This window comes from Lagopus leucura, unplaced genomic scaffold, assembly GCF_019238085.1.
Source record: "Lagopus leucura isolate 7727_CA_CO unplaced genomic scaffold, USGS_WTPT01 Super-Scaffold_100008, whole genome shotgun sequence".
NCBI lineage: Eukaryota > Metazoa > Chordata > Aves > Galliformes > Phasianidae > Lagopus > Lagopus leucura.
The window spans coordinates 33,457,753-33,474,267 of record NW_024962265.1 but is presented as its reverse complement, the minus strand read 5'-3'; the positions used below and the strand labels follow the sequence as shown (position 1 = coordinate 33,474,267).

The 16,515-nt window shown below is 42.8% G+C and overlaps 1 protein-coding gene across 1 annotated transcript; it reads right to left on the bottom strand.

Moving 5' to 3' along the window:
- Positions 1-535: 535 nt before the first annotated feature.
- DYRK2 (dual specificity tyrosine phosphorylation regulated kinase 2) lies at positions 536-14,829 on the bottom strand. Its single transcript, XM_042872717.1, has 3 exons — positions 14,620-14,829; positions 14,288-14,424; positions 536-6,312 (listed from the first exon to the last, which is right to left on the bottom strand). The coding sequence occupies exons 1-3, from the start codon at positions 14,672-14,674 to the stop codon at positions 4,711-4,713; spliced, it is 1,794 nt and encodes a 597-aa protein (XP_042728651.1). The 5' UTR covers positions 14,675-14,829; the 3' UTR covers positions 536-4,710.
- Positions 14,830-16,515: the final 1,686 nt, after the last annotated feature.

The following is a 16,515-nucleotide window of genomic DNA, read 5'->3' as shown; positions in this document are numbered from 1 at the left end:
ACTGCGAGACAAGCTCTGACAGGTCAATCTGATTCAGAAGTCAGTGCAGAATTCTGTTTTGTTGGTTTTGGTGAGGTTTTAAAAAGTTTTTGTTTTTTTTTTTTTTGAATGGAACAAATATTAACTTTTAATTAAAAAGAAATTAAAGCAGCTTAAAGACAAAAACAATCTATGTTTCAATACTGAAATTCCTGGATGGTTTTCTCTACAGCATAGCGCAAAGAAAAACAAGCATTACTTTCTAAGTCCTGAGAAGAACTTCAGAAACACGAGGTCAAAAGCAGCCTGTGGGCAGTATTCCTGGCTGTCAAGGTAGCTAAGGCAGCACAAACACCACCTCCAGCAACAGGTAAATAATAACACACGGGGTATCAGGAAGCATTCTGAGGGACTGCCGGCACTGACTTCAGTGGCTGGGATAAGGCCTTCCTATGTTAATGAAATGCCAGCACTCCCAACCATTACCTTTATGACCAGAAAAACATATAATAGTAATAATAATAATAATAATAATAATAATCTGAACTACAGTGGAGAGAAGTAGGACATAAAATTTTATTCTGAAATGATCTCTGGCCACAACAATAAAATGTAACAAATATTCACTAGAACAGTCTTAACTCCTGTCATCAGCTGTACAATACATACAGTATCATAAAACTGGCCACTAGGATTAAAACCCACTACAACATCTTTAATGTTAAGTGGCAACAGCAGCATCTCACAGAAAATTATACATACATATATACACAGTCCACATTCAATCGTTTTTCACGTTTTCAGTACACACAGTTGCAGCATATTACAGTCACGTGTCTAAGTCGTTGCCCAATAAAAACCCAAGCTACTGCTTAGACGTAATTGTAGCAGTTCAACCGAGTAATTACCATTTGTAGCACAGATGTACAAGCCCCTAGAAACAATAATTCACAATTTTTTTATTTATTTTTTTATTATTTCAATGCTACCATAGCATAAAAATGGGCAATATTCTAATCTTTAATGGCTGGAAAAAAAATAAGGAGTTCTTTTTGTACTTACCACAAATATTATCGATGGAAAAAAAGTACTAAAAAATGGAGAGCATTCAATAATGCACACTCTTTCTTAAAGATTCTAATATTGCCCAATGCTACTTATGTCTAAAGTTTCCAACATTCCCATGAAGTCATTTATAACTCCAAACCACCCACCAAGTTAAAAGTGGCTTAAGTGCCTTGCACCCAAATTGTAAAAATCCCTGGCCGCCTTTATAAGAGCCAGGCACATATAAAAGGAATGCACTTTGGTTCATACCAAATGCCCTGGGATTAAATCACACTATAAAACTAAAGAGTTTGAGGTAAATTTTTACGAATACAGTTGATTTCTGTCTAATGTCACCATAACAGAAATGTACTTAGAAAATAAAAAAATCAATTTGATGTTAAAGTATAACCAATGTGGAAGGGCCATCTTTAACCCCTTAATGAGACGTACTACAAGACCAGAGTGTCCTTTCCACCCTAGCAGTGTGATTGCCTTATTGTTTCTATTAAGGCCTCAGTAATCTACAGGATGTTTTAAGACAGGTATAGCATTTAAAAATAGATTTCAACCCTACTATCCAGTGTTCAAAGGGTTAAAGAGGCCAAGATGCATGCCCTACAACATGGCATTTGGAACAAAAGGCACATTGTTAACACCAAGGGCACAATCCATCTTCTACTGTTGATCTACACATCTTGCATCACTCTGTTGTTCCAATACACTTCATCGGTAATGAACACTCCAGTGGTGCAAGAAACTGAGCCAAGTGAGACTGCAACCAAAGACAAGACAACACTGTGCTATTACTAAATCTGAAAATAGCTCAGACATCTCCAGACAATGGTAACATGTGAGACTAAGCACTGTTTCCAAGCCAACTTCTATCAGCCTAATTATCAGAGCCCTTATCATAAAATCACACCAAAGCAAGAGGCAACATTCCTTCCCCCCCTCCCTCCTTTTTTACAGGTATAAATAAGCTACAATAAAAAGCAGCTACATAACTTAAAAACCTTGATGTAGCTCCTTCTTTATTATAGAGGAAACTCCACTATATCTGGGTTAAAAAAATAGCTCTGCACACTATATTTTGGCCTTAAAGTTTCCGGTAGCATTTATGAAGAAGGTTGGTCATAAATGCGTTATTGGCATTAAGAACTGGTTAGGTGGAAAATTTAGTGGTTTTAGCCTGTTAATGACCCACAAACATTATGAATGCTTTCACCTTCAATTGTCATGAAAGGCAGGAACATGTATCAAGATTTTCTTTAAAATATAGTAAGTGGGAGGTGATTCTTTTTCCATCCCTAACATTAGTAACCCTACTTCTTAACTTTTGCAGATAGATCTAAGGTAGAAAGGACTGGTAAAGCCAAGTAGTTGGTGGAGGAAGTAAAGAATCCCAGCTACTGTAGAAAAATACACAGTATTGTGTTCCCAGTCATGGGAGTCAGTTACGAAAATTAATATATCTATTTTCCAGACTTAGGATTCACTGACCATAACTTATTGGATATTCATATTCCAAAAGCCACTTCTCTTCGTTGTAGTATTATATTTCATCTTTAACATGATTTCATACATGTTTATATATTGCACTTACACACATTGTATAAAGTTGTGAACATTGAACACTCAATAATTTAATTTGACTAGAGGCAGGAAACACTCTTTTATTAAAAAGAAAGTACTAAAAATGGTTGATTGACGCTCTACTTTTTACAGTTATCAATCAACAAATACTCAGAAACTATTTTTTCTTTAGGTGTTGAGTTTTTGGCAAGAAGTTGAGTGATATGTTTCCTGAGAATCCTGTCATTTCATGTTTATATCCTTCCCCCAGTCTTACATTAAATTAGAAACAAACTAAAACAAACAAACAAACAAAATCAGGCTGTAAGTGGTAAAACTTGATGAACGTGTAGAACTTAAACCGGAAACTTTCTTGGCCTCTTAGGGGACCATGCTTTAAGTGTTTTTAATCATTTGTACATGTAACTTAAGATCTGTGCATATAATGTTTGCTTATAGTAAAGTTACTGAGGTTTTATGCAGCCCATTCTAGTCTCTTGTTGTAACATCCACAAATCCTTCCGGATTATATTCTACTTTCTTTCAGACTCCCTTTTCATATGTTGTTTTAGACATCCAGTGTAGACCACAGCCATTGCATGTGATGAAATATTGGTCTTAGATTTCCAACTATTCCTGTTGAAAACATGCTACAATGCGTGAATATTTCTCAGGTAGGCCTAGACACCTTTCCTCAGTAAAGACCATCTTTCTTCCATGAATACAGTTCAAAGTAAAAAATGAAAAGCCAAACATTAGCACACACACACGCATGAACAAATCCACACGTATTTCTAACTGCTCCTTCTAAGTCATTCGCAGCTACAAATATCAAAGATCAATCCAAATTCCAATCATTTAACTTTCCTTTGATACTTTGCCTGTATTAGTAAATATCTAAGATGGTGTCCGTCAATTAAACATCTTTCCAAAGAGGATCTCTGCATTTACAGCTGTGCTAATGACAAGTACTTCTCTACAGAAAAGCATACAATAATATAGTGTTTGTCTCCACATACAGATTTGAACTGAAGTGTAAATGTACCAAAGAGGTCACAATTGCTCAGACAGACAGTCAGAGGAAATATAAACAACCTGTGAAATTCACGTAGCATTAACAGTCTGGAAGTTACAGTATAAAACTGAAAAAATAAGCACTTCTGTCTGTGTGATTTAGGAAGCAAAGCTGTGCATTAAGAGAGAAAACAGAAGAGGAAAAAAATTGAGAGAAACCCAGTGTGAATGCTCAGTGTTATATACCTGAAAGGAAGTCCAGAATGCTTTGCTTCGCCTGACTTCAGGTTTAAGAAACAACTTTCAGATTTAGAGGAATGGACACACTTCCATCGCCATTCTGAGACTGCCTGTTCTTCAAACTCTAGCACATGGCATGTAAGGTGAAAGTCACTGTAGCCCTAGAAGTTCTTTTTTTGTTTTTCTGGATTTGAATTTTTTTTTTTTTTTTTTGCATTATTTTTTGCATTATATTTAAATGTTCATTTAAATCAAAACCATTATTATGAATTAGAGGAAACATTCTGCATCATTACTAAGTGACAGCACTACTTTTTTTCTGGGCTACCATACAGAAAATGACAGTATTTCATGCTACGGCTCCACTTCAGGTAACTAGTTTACAGGTGCTTCACTGCATTCTCCCCACAGTCCAGTCAGGCCTAAGTGTTATTGTTTGCAGGATCAAGACCCATACCCGTAAAGTTAGAGTCTTAGAAATTTACCCCAGTTGAAACTTACTATGAACCATGGAAGAGAAAGGTAATACCTTTGACACCACGCTGCAATGCATGACAGTCACGTTGTAACCAGTGGCCAGCCACTGATGTTTATTACTGTGTCACACTAGTTACAGTAAGGCTATTTGTACTGTAGAAGACAAACATTTTAAAAAATAAGTATAAAAACTTAAAGCATTGTCCCCATGTTTTTATAAAAACAAAATCAACATTTCTTACATTTAAAATGAGTGCTGAAAGATACAAATGAATAAAGTTATTGAGCAAATAAAAACGTATATCTACTTTTTTTTTCATACAAATAAGGCTCAGCCACATTGTATCTCTCGTATTAACAGCATTGGGTTTTTTAAACTCAGCTAACGAGTTTTGGCAACACTGTTCTTTGCTGAATATTCCCATTGGCATCTGTCATCTGTGCCAAATTAGTCCTCAGTTTTGAAGCTGAGCTTGAAGTCGGAGGTAACTTGGAAATCGACGTTATAGCACCAGTGCTCTCTGTAATTCTCTTTGCTGAGGCCTTCTCCCCAGTTGGAGGCTTCGGCAACCGTCGCCTTAGCCAGGGATGTCGCAAAGCCTGGCTGGGTGTCATTCGGATAGCAGGATCCCATTCTAAACACTGTTTTAAAAAGTCAAGGAACAGGGGATCGTCACACCCCTTTAATGCGTTACCCCATTCTCTGCTCTCTGGTGGGCCACGTAGTTTCCCCCTCCGAGAGCGTCCACCGTTCAGTATTATAGAACCATCAGACAAGGTTGTGATGGTGCAGTAGCGGGGATAACCCTTAGAGCTCACAAAGTTTTTGGCTCGCTTGGATGAATCTAAAAGTTTTGGGGAAGGCATGCCCAACAGCTCAATCATACAAGCCAGCTGGTCTCCTTCATCTTCTCCAGGTAGAAGTGGATAGCCGGTGAGAAGCTCTGCTAGAATACACCCCAAGCTCCACATATCGATGGGCATCCCATAACGAGCACCAAGGATGACTTCAGGAGCACGATAAAAACGTGACTGAATGTAAGTGTAGACACGCTGATGCTCATAACAACTTGAGCCAAAATCGATCACTTTGATTCCACTTCGGCCCTGTTGCTTCAACAGAATGTTCTCAGGCTTAAGGTCACAGTGAATAATTCTGTTTTTGTGCAAAGCATCCAAGCACTGTAAAATGGAGTGGGCAAACTTACGGACCAAAGGCAGGCTGAAGCCCTGAAACTTGTTCTTCTTTATTAATTCGTACAGGTTCATGCTCAGCAATTCAAATGTCATGCAGATATGGCTGCGGAATGTGAAGTTTTCCAACATGTGAATAACATTCATGTTGTTATCCTTATCTTGTTTCCGGAGATGCTCCAGAATCCTAATTTCTTCCGCAGCTTGGCGGTGGAAACGCTTTTCATTTCTCACCATTTTTAGTGCCACGTGTTGATGCATCTTGTGATCGTAGGCTTTCACCACCTGCCCAAAGCTTCCTTTCCCTATAACTTTCAAGACTTCATATCTGTATGCAATATGATCGTGGGGTACTTGTATGTACGACCCCTGGTCATCATCATACCCGCAATTGTTTGGACCACCAATCACACCTTGCCGCTTCTTTGCATTTGGACCCAGAAAGTATATTTCAGTGTAGCCAAAAATCTCATTGTGTTCAAAAGTTGTTAGTTTTTGCATGTATTGCTTCATTGCCTGCTCTGGTGTCATAACAGAGGCTTTCACCTTCCCTGTTCCATCCGTAGATTTTAAAGAGCTGGAGCTCCCTTGTCGTCTGTGAGCACTCTCTGACTGTCTGTCCTGAACCACTGGCAATCCAGATTTGCCTAACGTTGTAAGTCCGTTCGGCTGTGTTGTCAGAACCGTCCTCTTGTTACTATTATCTTCAAACAGCTGTTGAACCTGGATTTGTCCATGGCTACCAACATGGAGGTGCTCATTCATTGTGTGCTTACTGCCTCCAACCTAAAATTGAAAATAAATACACGCCCAGTTAACAATAAAGGCATGAATCTTGCTTCATATCAATTATGCAACCTACCATGCTCCCTAAATTACCTAAAAATTGTGCTATTAGAAGTCAGTTATCTACACAATTTAAAAATACAGCTTTTACACTACGATGCTGCTAGATGCCGTTACATTTTTCAAATACTTGTTTCTCAAATGTCTCTTTCCTGACTCTCTGAAACAATTGCAACAAGAGAGAGCATGGTGTGCTACTCTGATAAGCTAGCAATTCCTCCAAGGAATCTTCAAAGCAACAGTCCTGTTACATCAAGCATGCTCAAGGGATATTATATCAGATCTTCACAGTATCACTTTTATTTATGCTGGAGATGGATATATAATATCTTTATAAGTATAACTTATACAAGTTTTCTTAGCTAAGGCTCTCCTTGTCACCTGTTCTCAGAAATCAAGATTTTAACTTGTTCCAAATTTGCTGAATACCAGAAGGGCCGGGTAAAATTTTAAGCAACAAGGAATGTGATGTGACATGCACAAGGAGGAAAAGAACCTGGGCCTTTCTGAAGTTCAAGAGATGCCATTCACTGCTTGCAATTGAGACAGTCACTATTTGGCAAAGCATTCAAATCAGTGAAGTGTAAGTATATCCTCCAGCACTTTGCCAAGCCAGTCTTGTAATGACTTTTAACCAAGATAAGATCTGGGACCAGATACAGACTTGAATGGAACAAAAATCTCTGCCTTGAAGATCATGCACACAACTTTATTTTAAAGGGATGGAAAGAGTATTAGTTGACAGCAGTTCTTGACAGTTTTCACAAGGGAGAAAAAGCATTCAGCATTTTCAAGCAAAGGAACACTGGAAGTACTGGGGTGTGAAAACAGCTATTGCATGAAACCTGTTACTTTTAAGAAATTTACAAGCATATATTTGCCACTAAAATAGCTGTCCTTAAAATTCTTCATTTGCTCTCTGTCTGTCTTTTCTGCCTGTTCTTATACAAATGTGGGAAGAATTTTCCTGCTGTCTCTCCAGCTGATTCACCAGCCTTAATATCTATGCCTAATTACTAAACCCAAAGTTCACAAATACTCTCAGACACATGATCAAGCTGGGGTTGAGAGCACATTTAATCTGAACCTTATTTTTTCTATGTAGCTAAGGAAAACACATTCCATGTTCACTTAAGGTTGCTGAAATTAAATCAGAAAATGACAGTTGTATGCTGTGATGAGGCAATGAAATCCATGCTGCAACTGCAGACACACTTCCTAATGAAAAAGCAAGGACTCTAGCACGCTTTTTGCTTCTGTTACAGTATCACTCTGACATGGAAAAAATGTGCTTTTGTAAACCCAGTAACTCATTCCCAAGGAATAGCCAGCTGGACACCAGCTTCACCTTTGAATAATATTTCGAAATTAGCAGCTTTGAAGCTCATGCAGTGTAAAAACAAGAGCTCTCAGGACTGTTTCTGCTGAGCTCACTGTTCTTCTGTTTCCATTTTGACTCACGTTGAATAACTGGTCCGTTTTATTTCATCACTGCAGTCAGATTGCACAGTTTATTTGCAGAGCAATTTCTGCTCACGCTCTCAAATTTGATTGATCTCATAGAAAGTGTTACCACACAATGACAATTCAGAGCAAAGGCACTTGCAACATTCAAGCACAGTGAACGTATATGTGGATGTTGACATTAATCGCTTTCCTGGTTTGATGTCCCAAAGCACTGAGAATTAAATCATCAGGGGGACTTAACGAGCCTGTCATGCCTACAGGGAATTCCTTCAGGTCAGGTTTGAAGAGCACTCCTGCAGCAGTCTCCCGAAGGTTGTCCTGACCCTGTATGTGCAGCAGTGACTGAACAGAAGAGAATTCTGCCCCAAGAACTGCTACACAACATACTCAGAAGAACCATATCTAGTTGGTAAGATGTGTATAGAGGCTCGGCATGTGTAGGATTGCAGAACTGTGCTAATTCAGAAATGCACAATGAAGCAGCAGAGTAATGCTACGGACTACAAGTACCTAAGCCAGGAAAATCAAATATTACTTCTGCAGCAAAGCAGACAAACTGTGAGTAGACAATATGAACGTACAGGAAGAAACAGCAGAAGGGAGAAAACTGCTTTTAAGAATTACTTAGCTCAAGTGCTCATTGATACTTCACATACTGGATTAATTCTTTTTCACTTGTGTCACCTGTTTTCACAGTAACCTATCTTCTGCCCTTCCTAAGCACTGCATGTTTCAATAGATGTACTGCAAGATTCTGCAAACTTCAGTTATTTGTTCTGTACGAGGATTTTGAAAAAAAGAAAAAAAAAGAAAAAAAGATGTGTGTACTCTTAACTGCTGCAGAAGTCTGTTGTTGTTCTTCTCCAAAAAGTATGTTTGCAAACATTTCTCAAGTGTAAACTGTGTACCTCTGCTTCCTTGCCTTCAGGCAGCCTCAGTTTCTCTTTCCACTCAGGCTTTTTTTTTTGCTTTTTTTTTTTTTTTCTTCCAAGCAGCAGAATGAAATCACCAGCATTACCCAGCTTCACCTCAAAGTGACCGGTTTGGCCAGTTTCAGTCAGCTGCTGCTTGGGAATGCAAATGCAGATGCAGACAGTAGCGCTGGTTTTCTTTGTAGATGAAAAAACACTAAATTAGTGCAGGCTCTATTCCAGAACTTGCGGGGGAGATCAGAGCTCATTTTTCTTTCAAAACCCCCACAGGAGTTTCAGAGGTTTCAGATGCATCACAGCAACAAATTCAAAATGAGAAAGTGGACCACCATATCTCAGGGTCCTGCGGCAGAGGAATCACCACCTTATCTTCTGTTTCCTATCTGGATGAGCAGAGGGTTGGATCCTCTCCAGACCTTTGCTCTGCAAATCTACTTCTACCTACCGGCTGTCCAAGACTGCTGTCAAGTTCAGGCTTGCTCTGTTACAGCTCCACAGGCTTTACTGTTGATGCTGTAAGTTCTCTGAACCACAGCTAATGGGCTTGAGAAAGCTACACAGGGCTAAAGCCTTCCTAGTCCCCTATCGAACTGCCCACTGTACACAGAAGCTCCACCACTGTTATCCAGAACCAGAAACTCAAGAGGTTTATGACGCATCTCCCTTCTGCTGATGCACATGGGCCTGTAAATTCCAGAACCAGCAACCTGCAGGCACTTACATAGTGTACTTACTACCATATTTTATTGCCTGTGCTCAGATCAGTCTCTGCCTTCTAAGATTTACGTATTTGTATAGCACTCATCTTCAAAATCCTATTGATGCATATACACTTCCAAATAGAATGTACTGAAATACTAGGTAAGCTTGAATTCGAAGAACTAATCCTGAATCATCTGGCAACATCCAGTGCAAAACAGAGATGTTACAATGCTTTTTTTTTTTTCTCTCTAGAGTGTTTCATAATTGGTTTCGAAGATACATGATTTTGCTTTAACTTTAGTTAGCTCAGTTTATGGAAGTAGATGGTTTGCCAGAAACATTCACCTAATTTTAACACAGAGAGAGACACCAGCAAAAACATAATCAGAAATATATATATATATATTTTTTTCCTTTTTTATCTCCCCAGAAGTAGACTTAAGGACAGAAATAGTCTACAGTACCATGTCTAGATTACAAAGTTATTACAACATAGTGGTAGCATAAAACTGACTCCATTCTTTTAACAAAGAAGGTAAGCTCCCCTGAGGTACCACTCAGCCAATGCAACGGTCTGTCTCAAAGCCTTCTACAAGAACTACAGTTACTACAGGACATGACAGCAGTGGTCTTTGCAGTACTTGTAGATATGCCAGTTTCAGCCCCACTGTACCTAACATGCTAGAGGTATACAGTGTCAGGTGTAGCACACTTCGTTGCCTATTCTGTTGACTAGAGCCCGAACAAATGTGAACAAAAGGCCCTTTTTCCTTGATAAATGAATTCAACAGCATTCCTCTGTTCAGAACTAAAAATAGCTGCTAATTAGCACAGTAACAATAATGAAGGATTATCATAATGGCTTTATTATGAGTTTGGGTTTTGTACAGCAAGGAAGACTAAGCCCTTGTCCTAAAGAGCTTGTGCTCAACAAGAGCTATAGAAAAACAAACCATATGGATATTTTGCTGCTGTCACACACAGACAACATAAGCTTATTTTTCAAAAGTTAACCTTGGCTTTATATTGCAAATATATCCAGAGGCAGAACTATGCTTGAAGAGTGATACTGATTGATAAATTCTTTTCCTCCTGTCTGGACTACGTTGGGCACGTGCAGTGAGCCCAAATACTTCTGGGACACTCCCAAGTTTCATGTACACTGAGATCAAGGACAGTCAGCACGCATTAAACCGAACCTTCATACACTGATGTGTACAAGAGATGTGCTCAGATGGACTGCAGTTGCCCTAGGAAAGTTAGCTGCATACTCCCCCTCCACAAAAGTTTTATAAAGAAGAAAAAGAAACACACAAAGAAACCTAGATACAGCAAAGTCCAGGCCAGGACTGTATACTTACTTCTGCTCAAATATGACAGCGTTTCTGTGGCAGCTTATTACGTGAGAACAGCACAGTGGGCAGGAATTTTCCTTCTTATGTGCTTTAAAGCAGATGTATACAATAAAAACTTGCAGCAGATCTTTGGGTAACAGGGTGTGGGATTCTCTGTTGCATTATCAAGTAATTCTATTATTATTTAATTTTAAGATTAAGACTAAATGATGCGAAAGTATATAAGTGGATACTCATCATTGGTGGCAAAAGAACACAGCCCTGACTGCAGGAAAATCTTGGAAAGGCCTTGAAGAAAGAGGGCACTGAATCAGGCACTGTAAATGGGCTGTTGTTACAGCCCTAGACAGGAGGAGAAAAAGATTAAGATGGCTTTATTACAAGGGAAACAGGAAGAGTGCAGAACACAAGGATATGTGCCAAATAAGAAAGAACAGAGATGGAGGTAGGCAGGAGACAAAAGTCTGGGAGAGAGACTCACAGATGGGTGGGGATTTACACAAGCAGAGCAGCAGGCAAGCAAGATAAATCTCTACTGCAGTATGTCAAGTGGCTGCAAGAACACTGTAATGAAACAAGAAAGAGTGAACAGGAAAAGCTTCCAGTCATCAAAGCAGAAACTTAAGGCTTCAAAAGAGAAAGCAATGACTTGGAAAGGAAAACGAGAAGGACAAGAGGTTGGAAAAGAGTTCACGTTTTCCATCACAAGCATCCAAAAATATAAAGTCAAAGATGGGAACAGACAAGAAAAAGCCTAGGATGAAGCCACGGATTTTTGAAAACAAACAAAACCTTTCCCTGGTACAATACACAATAGTCTGCTTAGCAACAAAGGTTGCTGTGATTGCAAAGACTGCAGCCAAAACGTCTGCCCTGTTGTGTGAAGCCTGTGTAAGACAGCATCTCTCTGCTTCTCCCTCCTTGTTCCTCCATGCTCCTGCAATCTGCCAAACAACTCAGCTACACTAAAGAGCAGGAATCAATAGGTATGATAGAGGCAGGATTATACAGCTGCTGCAAGAAATAGGACAAGTAGTGGACTTCTCCATCTGAACTAGAAAAAAAACTTCTTGGCTTAGCCAAAAATTTCTCTTCCACCACAGTGTCCCTTCACAATTAGTGTACACACAACGCACACGTGTGCAGGCAGCCACAGGCAACTTAACCACCTAAGTAAACCATGCCTTCTGAAAGTCTGCAACACCAAAGAGAAATATTCATTTTGTATTTTAGCTAGTGGAGAAGTTGCAAAGAAACAACAGGGTTGAAAACAGGTTAAGTGAATGAATACAGAGGAAGAAAATGGTTTAAGAAAACTGAAATGTTTATTTTTGAATACATTTCATTTGAGGAAGTAGTGGGTAAAACCAATAGTTTCAGTCAGTGTCAGCTGAGGTCAGCAGGCCTGAAGTTTATAGAACGCTCCCATACCATATATAACCATTGTTTTAGGTTAAAATCCAGCATTCTGATGTCACATCTGATCCTTACCACAAAGAGTTATGTTAGGCAACCACAAAATAATAACCTACAAAATTCAGCGAGCCAGTCAGAGGTATTTCTGTAATAGCACTCAAGGTAAAATAAAGACTGAGGAGTAGAATCTGTGTCACAAAGGCACAGCAGAGTCTGCAGCAATCAGAACCCAGAGGGATTTGAATCACAGAACGGCCAGGGTTGGAAGGGACCTCGAGGATCATGAATTTCCAACCCCCCTGCCACACACAGGGCCACCAACCTGCCCATTTAATACTAGACCAAAACACAGCCGTATAATGAAATTATAATTGAAACAGAGTGGTATAATGCTTGCTCATCTTTCTATGCTTCCGTAACTATTTTGTCTATATGTCTGCATCTATCCACAGGCACATATATGCTATATACAACATATGCATACATACAGGATGATACATTTATAAAAATACTGGAAACAGAAATGCAATACTCAAATATTCCTTGCACGCTTTCATAAAGACTTCATCTTTATACACGTACATATATACAGTGTATGTAGATAGAAATATAATACACACACAAACGTATCTATAAAAATACCATGGTTCTGTGCTTCCAAAATTAGCCAGCAGTCCCAGATAGACGACTGGACCACTGGGCTTTCACAGATTCTAAATTAAGTCTGGGCTTTGTCACACATCAGCCCCTGCTATTAGTGGGGCCCATCTGAATGTGCATTTTCACAATCTATACCCAGGCCCTAGGTACTATGATTATTTTCTAGCTTAAAAGAAAAAGTAGACCACTTTCTCACTTCTCAAATCAACCGGCACTTAACTGGAGTGCAAATGTGCAAAAACCTACCTTTGGCAGTAACAAACAATTCAGACATATACCCTAGCTACATAAAAACACAGTGATGTTGACCTCAAGTATGCAGCTCCACCTTAAATTTGCAGAATATTCATCATTCCTCTTGAAAACACCCTACATAGACTTGCATTTTTTTTCTAATTTAAGCCAATTCTTTCTGTAACTGGATTTGAATAAGATGCTTTTACCCCTGAAGCTATATAGAAAGTCACTGAAACACTAATATCTAAATGCATAGTTTCACCTTCCACTAGCCCATAATCACATTACCGTTTAAAGCTCTGCCATATGTTTACAAAGATAGTACGTGAGCATCCGTGGAGAACTCATTAATTCTAAGCCAAGTATGCCATCAATGCTTTTCAGGGTCACTATGAATTTTTTCATCATTTAAAAGGAAATGTATGCAATAAAAATTTCAGATATTTTGCATTAACACGACAGCACACAGCCCCCTCTGTCTACCCCATCATGCCTTCAGGACAGAGATACTCTCTCTCATCCATATATAGTGGCATACTCGGGAAGTTCCATTCCTAGTAGATTAACCGGGAGGGGGAGATAATGTGAGATATCACAGAACCGGAAAATAACATCCTTTACATAGCATCGGTGCTTATTTCTTTAGGTAAACTACCGCAGCAATAAAGTCAGATTCGTCCAATCGTCGCCCCTGAGTACAACGACAGCTGTTTCCAGGGAAGACGGCTATCGGCCTGAGCTAATCAGAGACATCAGGGGAGAGCAGCCTTCATTTCTCTCCAAGGCTCACGCGACCCTTTAATCACAGTGACTAACCTCATTGCCGAAATAATGTCATCCCCAAAAAGGCATTTGCCAGAACAGCTCCTCGGTGCCTGTGCACAAGATCTGATTTGTTACCGACAACGAGACGTAAAGCTGAGCGAAGCGGGGCCGCAGGGAGGGGGAGCCGCTCCGCAGCGCGGTTACGGGCTGCTTACAGGTTACAGCCCCGCAAACCACACGCTCCTCCGCTCCGAGTTTGCAGAACCGGCCCCGAGAGCTCCGCAGGACGGGGCAGGCGGCGGCGCCCCGTGGATCCCCCCCAACCACTGCCACCACCACACCACACCGCCACCCCGACCCCTTCCCCGCGCCCGGGCTCACCGTGTGGGAGGCGTTGCTGGCCCTGAGCGGCGGCAATGCGAGCGGCGAAGGCGGGCCGGTCCCAGCTCCTGCCCGGGATACCCCGGCTCCGGCGCCCGGGGAAGACTGCAGCGGACGGCCGCCGTCCCCTGCCCTGCCTGCGGAGAGCAGAGGGATGAGCTCGGAGGGCGGCGGCGGTCCCTCGCCGCCCCGTCCCGCTTCGGGCAGAAGCCATCGGAAGCCGATGGCCACCGCGGCCCCGCACTCGCACCGACCGCCGGAACCCCCCGCCGCTCCCCCTCCCCCGGGCCGCAGCATTGTTCCGGCCCCGCGGCGCCCGGTCTGCTCCTTACCGGCCGGGTAGGCAGCGCCGGCGGCGGCGCTCGCTGAGGGCTTCTTGGTTAACATGGCCGCTGGAGAGGAGGGAGAGGAAAATGCATGTCAGGGCGGCTCTCCTCCGCTTCTCCTCGGCCTCTCTGGGCGGCGGCTGCCTCTCCTCGCCGATCAGCTACACCCGGCGCCCGACGCGTCCTCCGCCGCATCCCCCCGGCCCCGGGCCGGCCGGACAGAGCCTCCCTCGGCCCGCCGTCTCCTCCCGCCGCAGCCGCAGCAGCAGCAGCCGCGCCGCCGCCGCAGCCCCCGGCCCAAGCTCATCACCTCCCCCGCCCCCGCCCCGGTCGCCCCGGTCCCCTCGCGCGGAGGAGGGGGCGGCAGAAGGCGGCCGGACAGGGCCCTCCTCCTCGGGCGGCGGAACGAGAACAAACAGCGCACGGAGGGGCAGCGCCCGCCCCGCCGGCCGCCTCCCTCGCTCCGCTCCTCCCCGCCGCCGCGCCCCCCCTCCGCCCCCCCGCGTCCCCGTGCGCTCTCCGCGTCCGCCCGCACTTCGCCTCGGCCCGCTCCCCGCGGGCGTCGGGTGGCGACGCGCCCGGTTCCGCCGCCGTCGCCGCCCGGCAACCGCCCAACGGCCGCCCGCGGGGGGTGGGGTAAGGGGGCCGAGCCGTTGGTCGCCCCCGGGGCCACAGCCATCTTGGGGTCACCGCGACTGCGGGAGGACAAAGGTGGCACCGCGGGCGGTGGGAGGGTCGGTGCGAGGGGATCGAAACTTAAACATGGCGATGCCTTGAGAGAGCGCCGGGCGTCGGGCCGGAGCGGCCCCGTGCCCCCAGCCGGAGGGAGGGAGCGCGGTGGGGGCAGTTACGGCCCCTGCTCTGCGCGCCTCGTGGTGTACAATGCTTTGAATTCCTGGTTTGTCAGCTTGAACGTCACGAGAGCCAAAAATAGATAGCTGAACATTTGCTCAGCCCGGGACGGCGTCGAAATGAACTCTCCTGCCTACGCTCAACCCTTTTGGAAATCTGTTCGGATCGCGTATATTTTCACTTCTGAAGCAGCCGGTGGGTCTGCAGGCAGACCTCTCTTCATCCCCTGCCACAGAGAAAGGCATTTATTTTTCATAAATCTCCCCTTTCCCTATGCCTGAGGAAAAGAATTCCATCCCCGCAGCCAGAGAGGAAGACTTTGCCTTTTCCAGTACCACAGATAAATGTGTAAACAAAGACATTTCCTGTGCTGGTACAAAGAAATAAACACTTTCCCCAGCCCCTCCTGTCACAGAGAGAAAACAATCCTACCTTTTCCCGCCCACACCCTCCCAAGCTTTTCCCTTCCCAGCAGCAGAAGACAAGCTTTGTTTCCCACTGTAACCCCCAGATGTACCCAGACACCACGAATTTCCCTTCACTGTCAGGGCTATAAGTGCTGTTTTCTGGTATCTCTTGGTATTTTCCCATTCTTTTCACTAACAGCACGTGTGCATCAAAAGTATCTAAATAACTTGCAGCATCAGTGTTCCTTGGGAACATTCAGGGACCAGAGGAGGAAAAGGTACTTTTCTGGCTATCCTGAGGAAGGGAAGGTGAACAGCCTTGGTCACATTCCAGCTAGATAAGAAAAACTGAAGTTGATGTCAATTAATCTCTCAGCGGGCTTGCAGGATTTCTTACTACACCATCTTAAAGGATGTGTGTCTCTGACTATGAAACCACAGACATCTTCATGCATGTTCTGGGATTAGTTACACCTAAACATCAAGATAAGAGAAAGCCTGCAACCTGTTTCAAACCCCTTCCAGTCAGGTACACCATTCACAATTTGCTTTACACGATTTGTTCGAGCAACCTTCAGCTACTATGAAAAATATGTGAAAAACTGAGTTTGTCATGTAATAAACAACCTCTTAATTAAGTCAG

Bases quoted from the DNA above. Each gene is read 5' to 3' on its own strand.
- DYRK2 (XM_042872717.1), bottom strand. From the start codon at position 14,674: ATGTTAACCAAGAAGCCCTCAGCGAGCGCCGCCGCCGGCGCTGCCTAC. The intron at 14,425-14,619 runs GTAAGGAGCAGA...TGCTCTCCGCAG, and splicing joins CGGCGCTGCCTACCCGGCCG to GCAGGGCAGGGGACGGCGGC. The intron at 6,313-14,287 runs GTGAGCCCGGGC...TTTCAATTTTAG, and splicing joins CCAGCAACGCCTCCCACACG to GTTGGAGGCAGTAAGCACAC.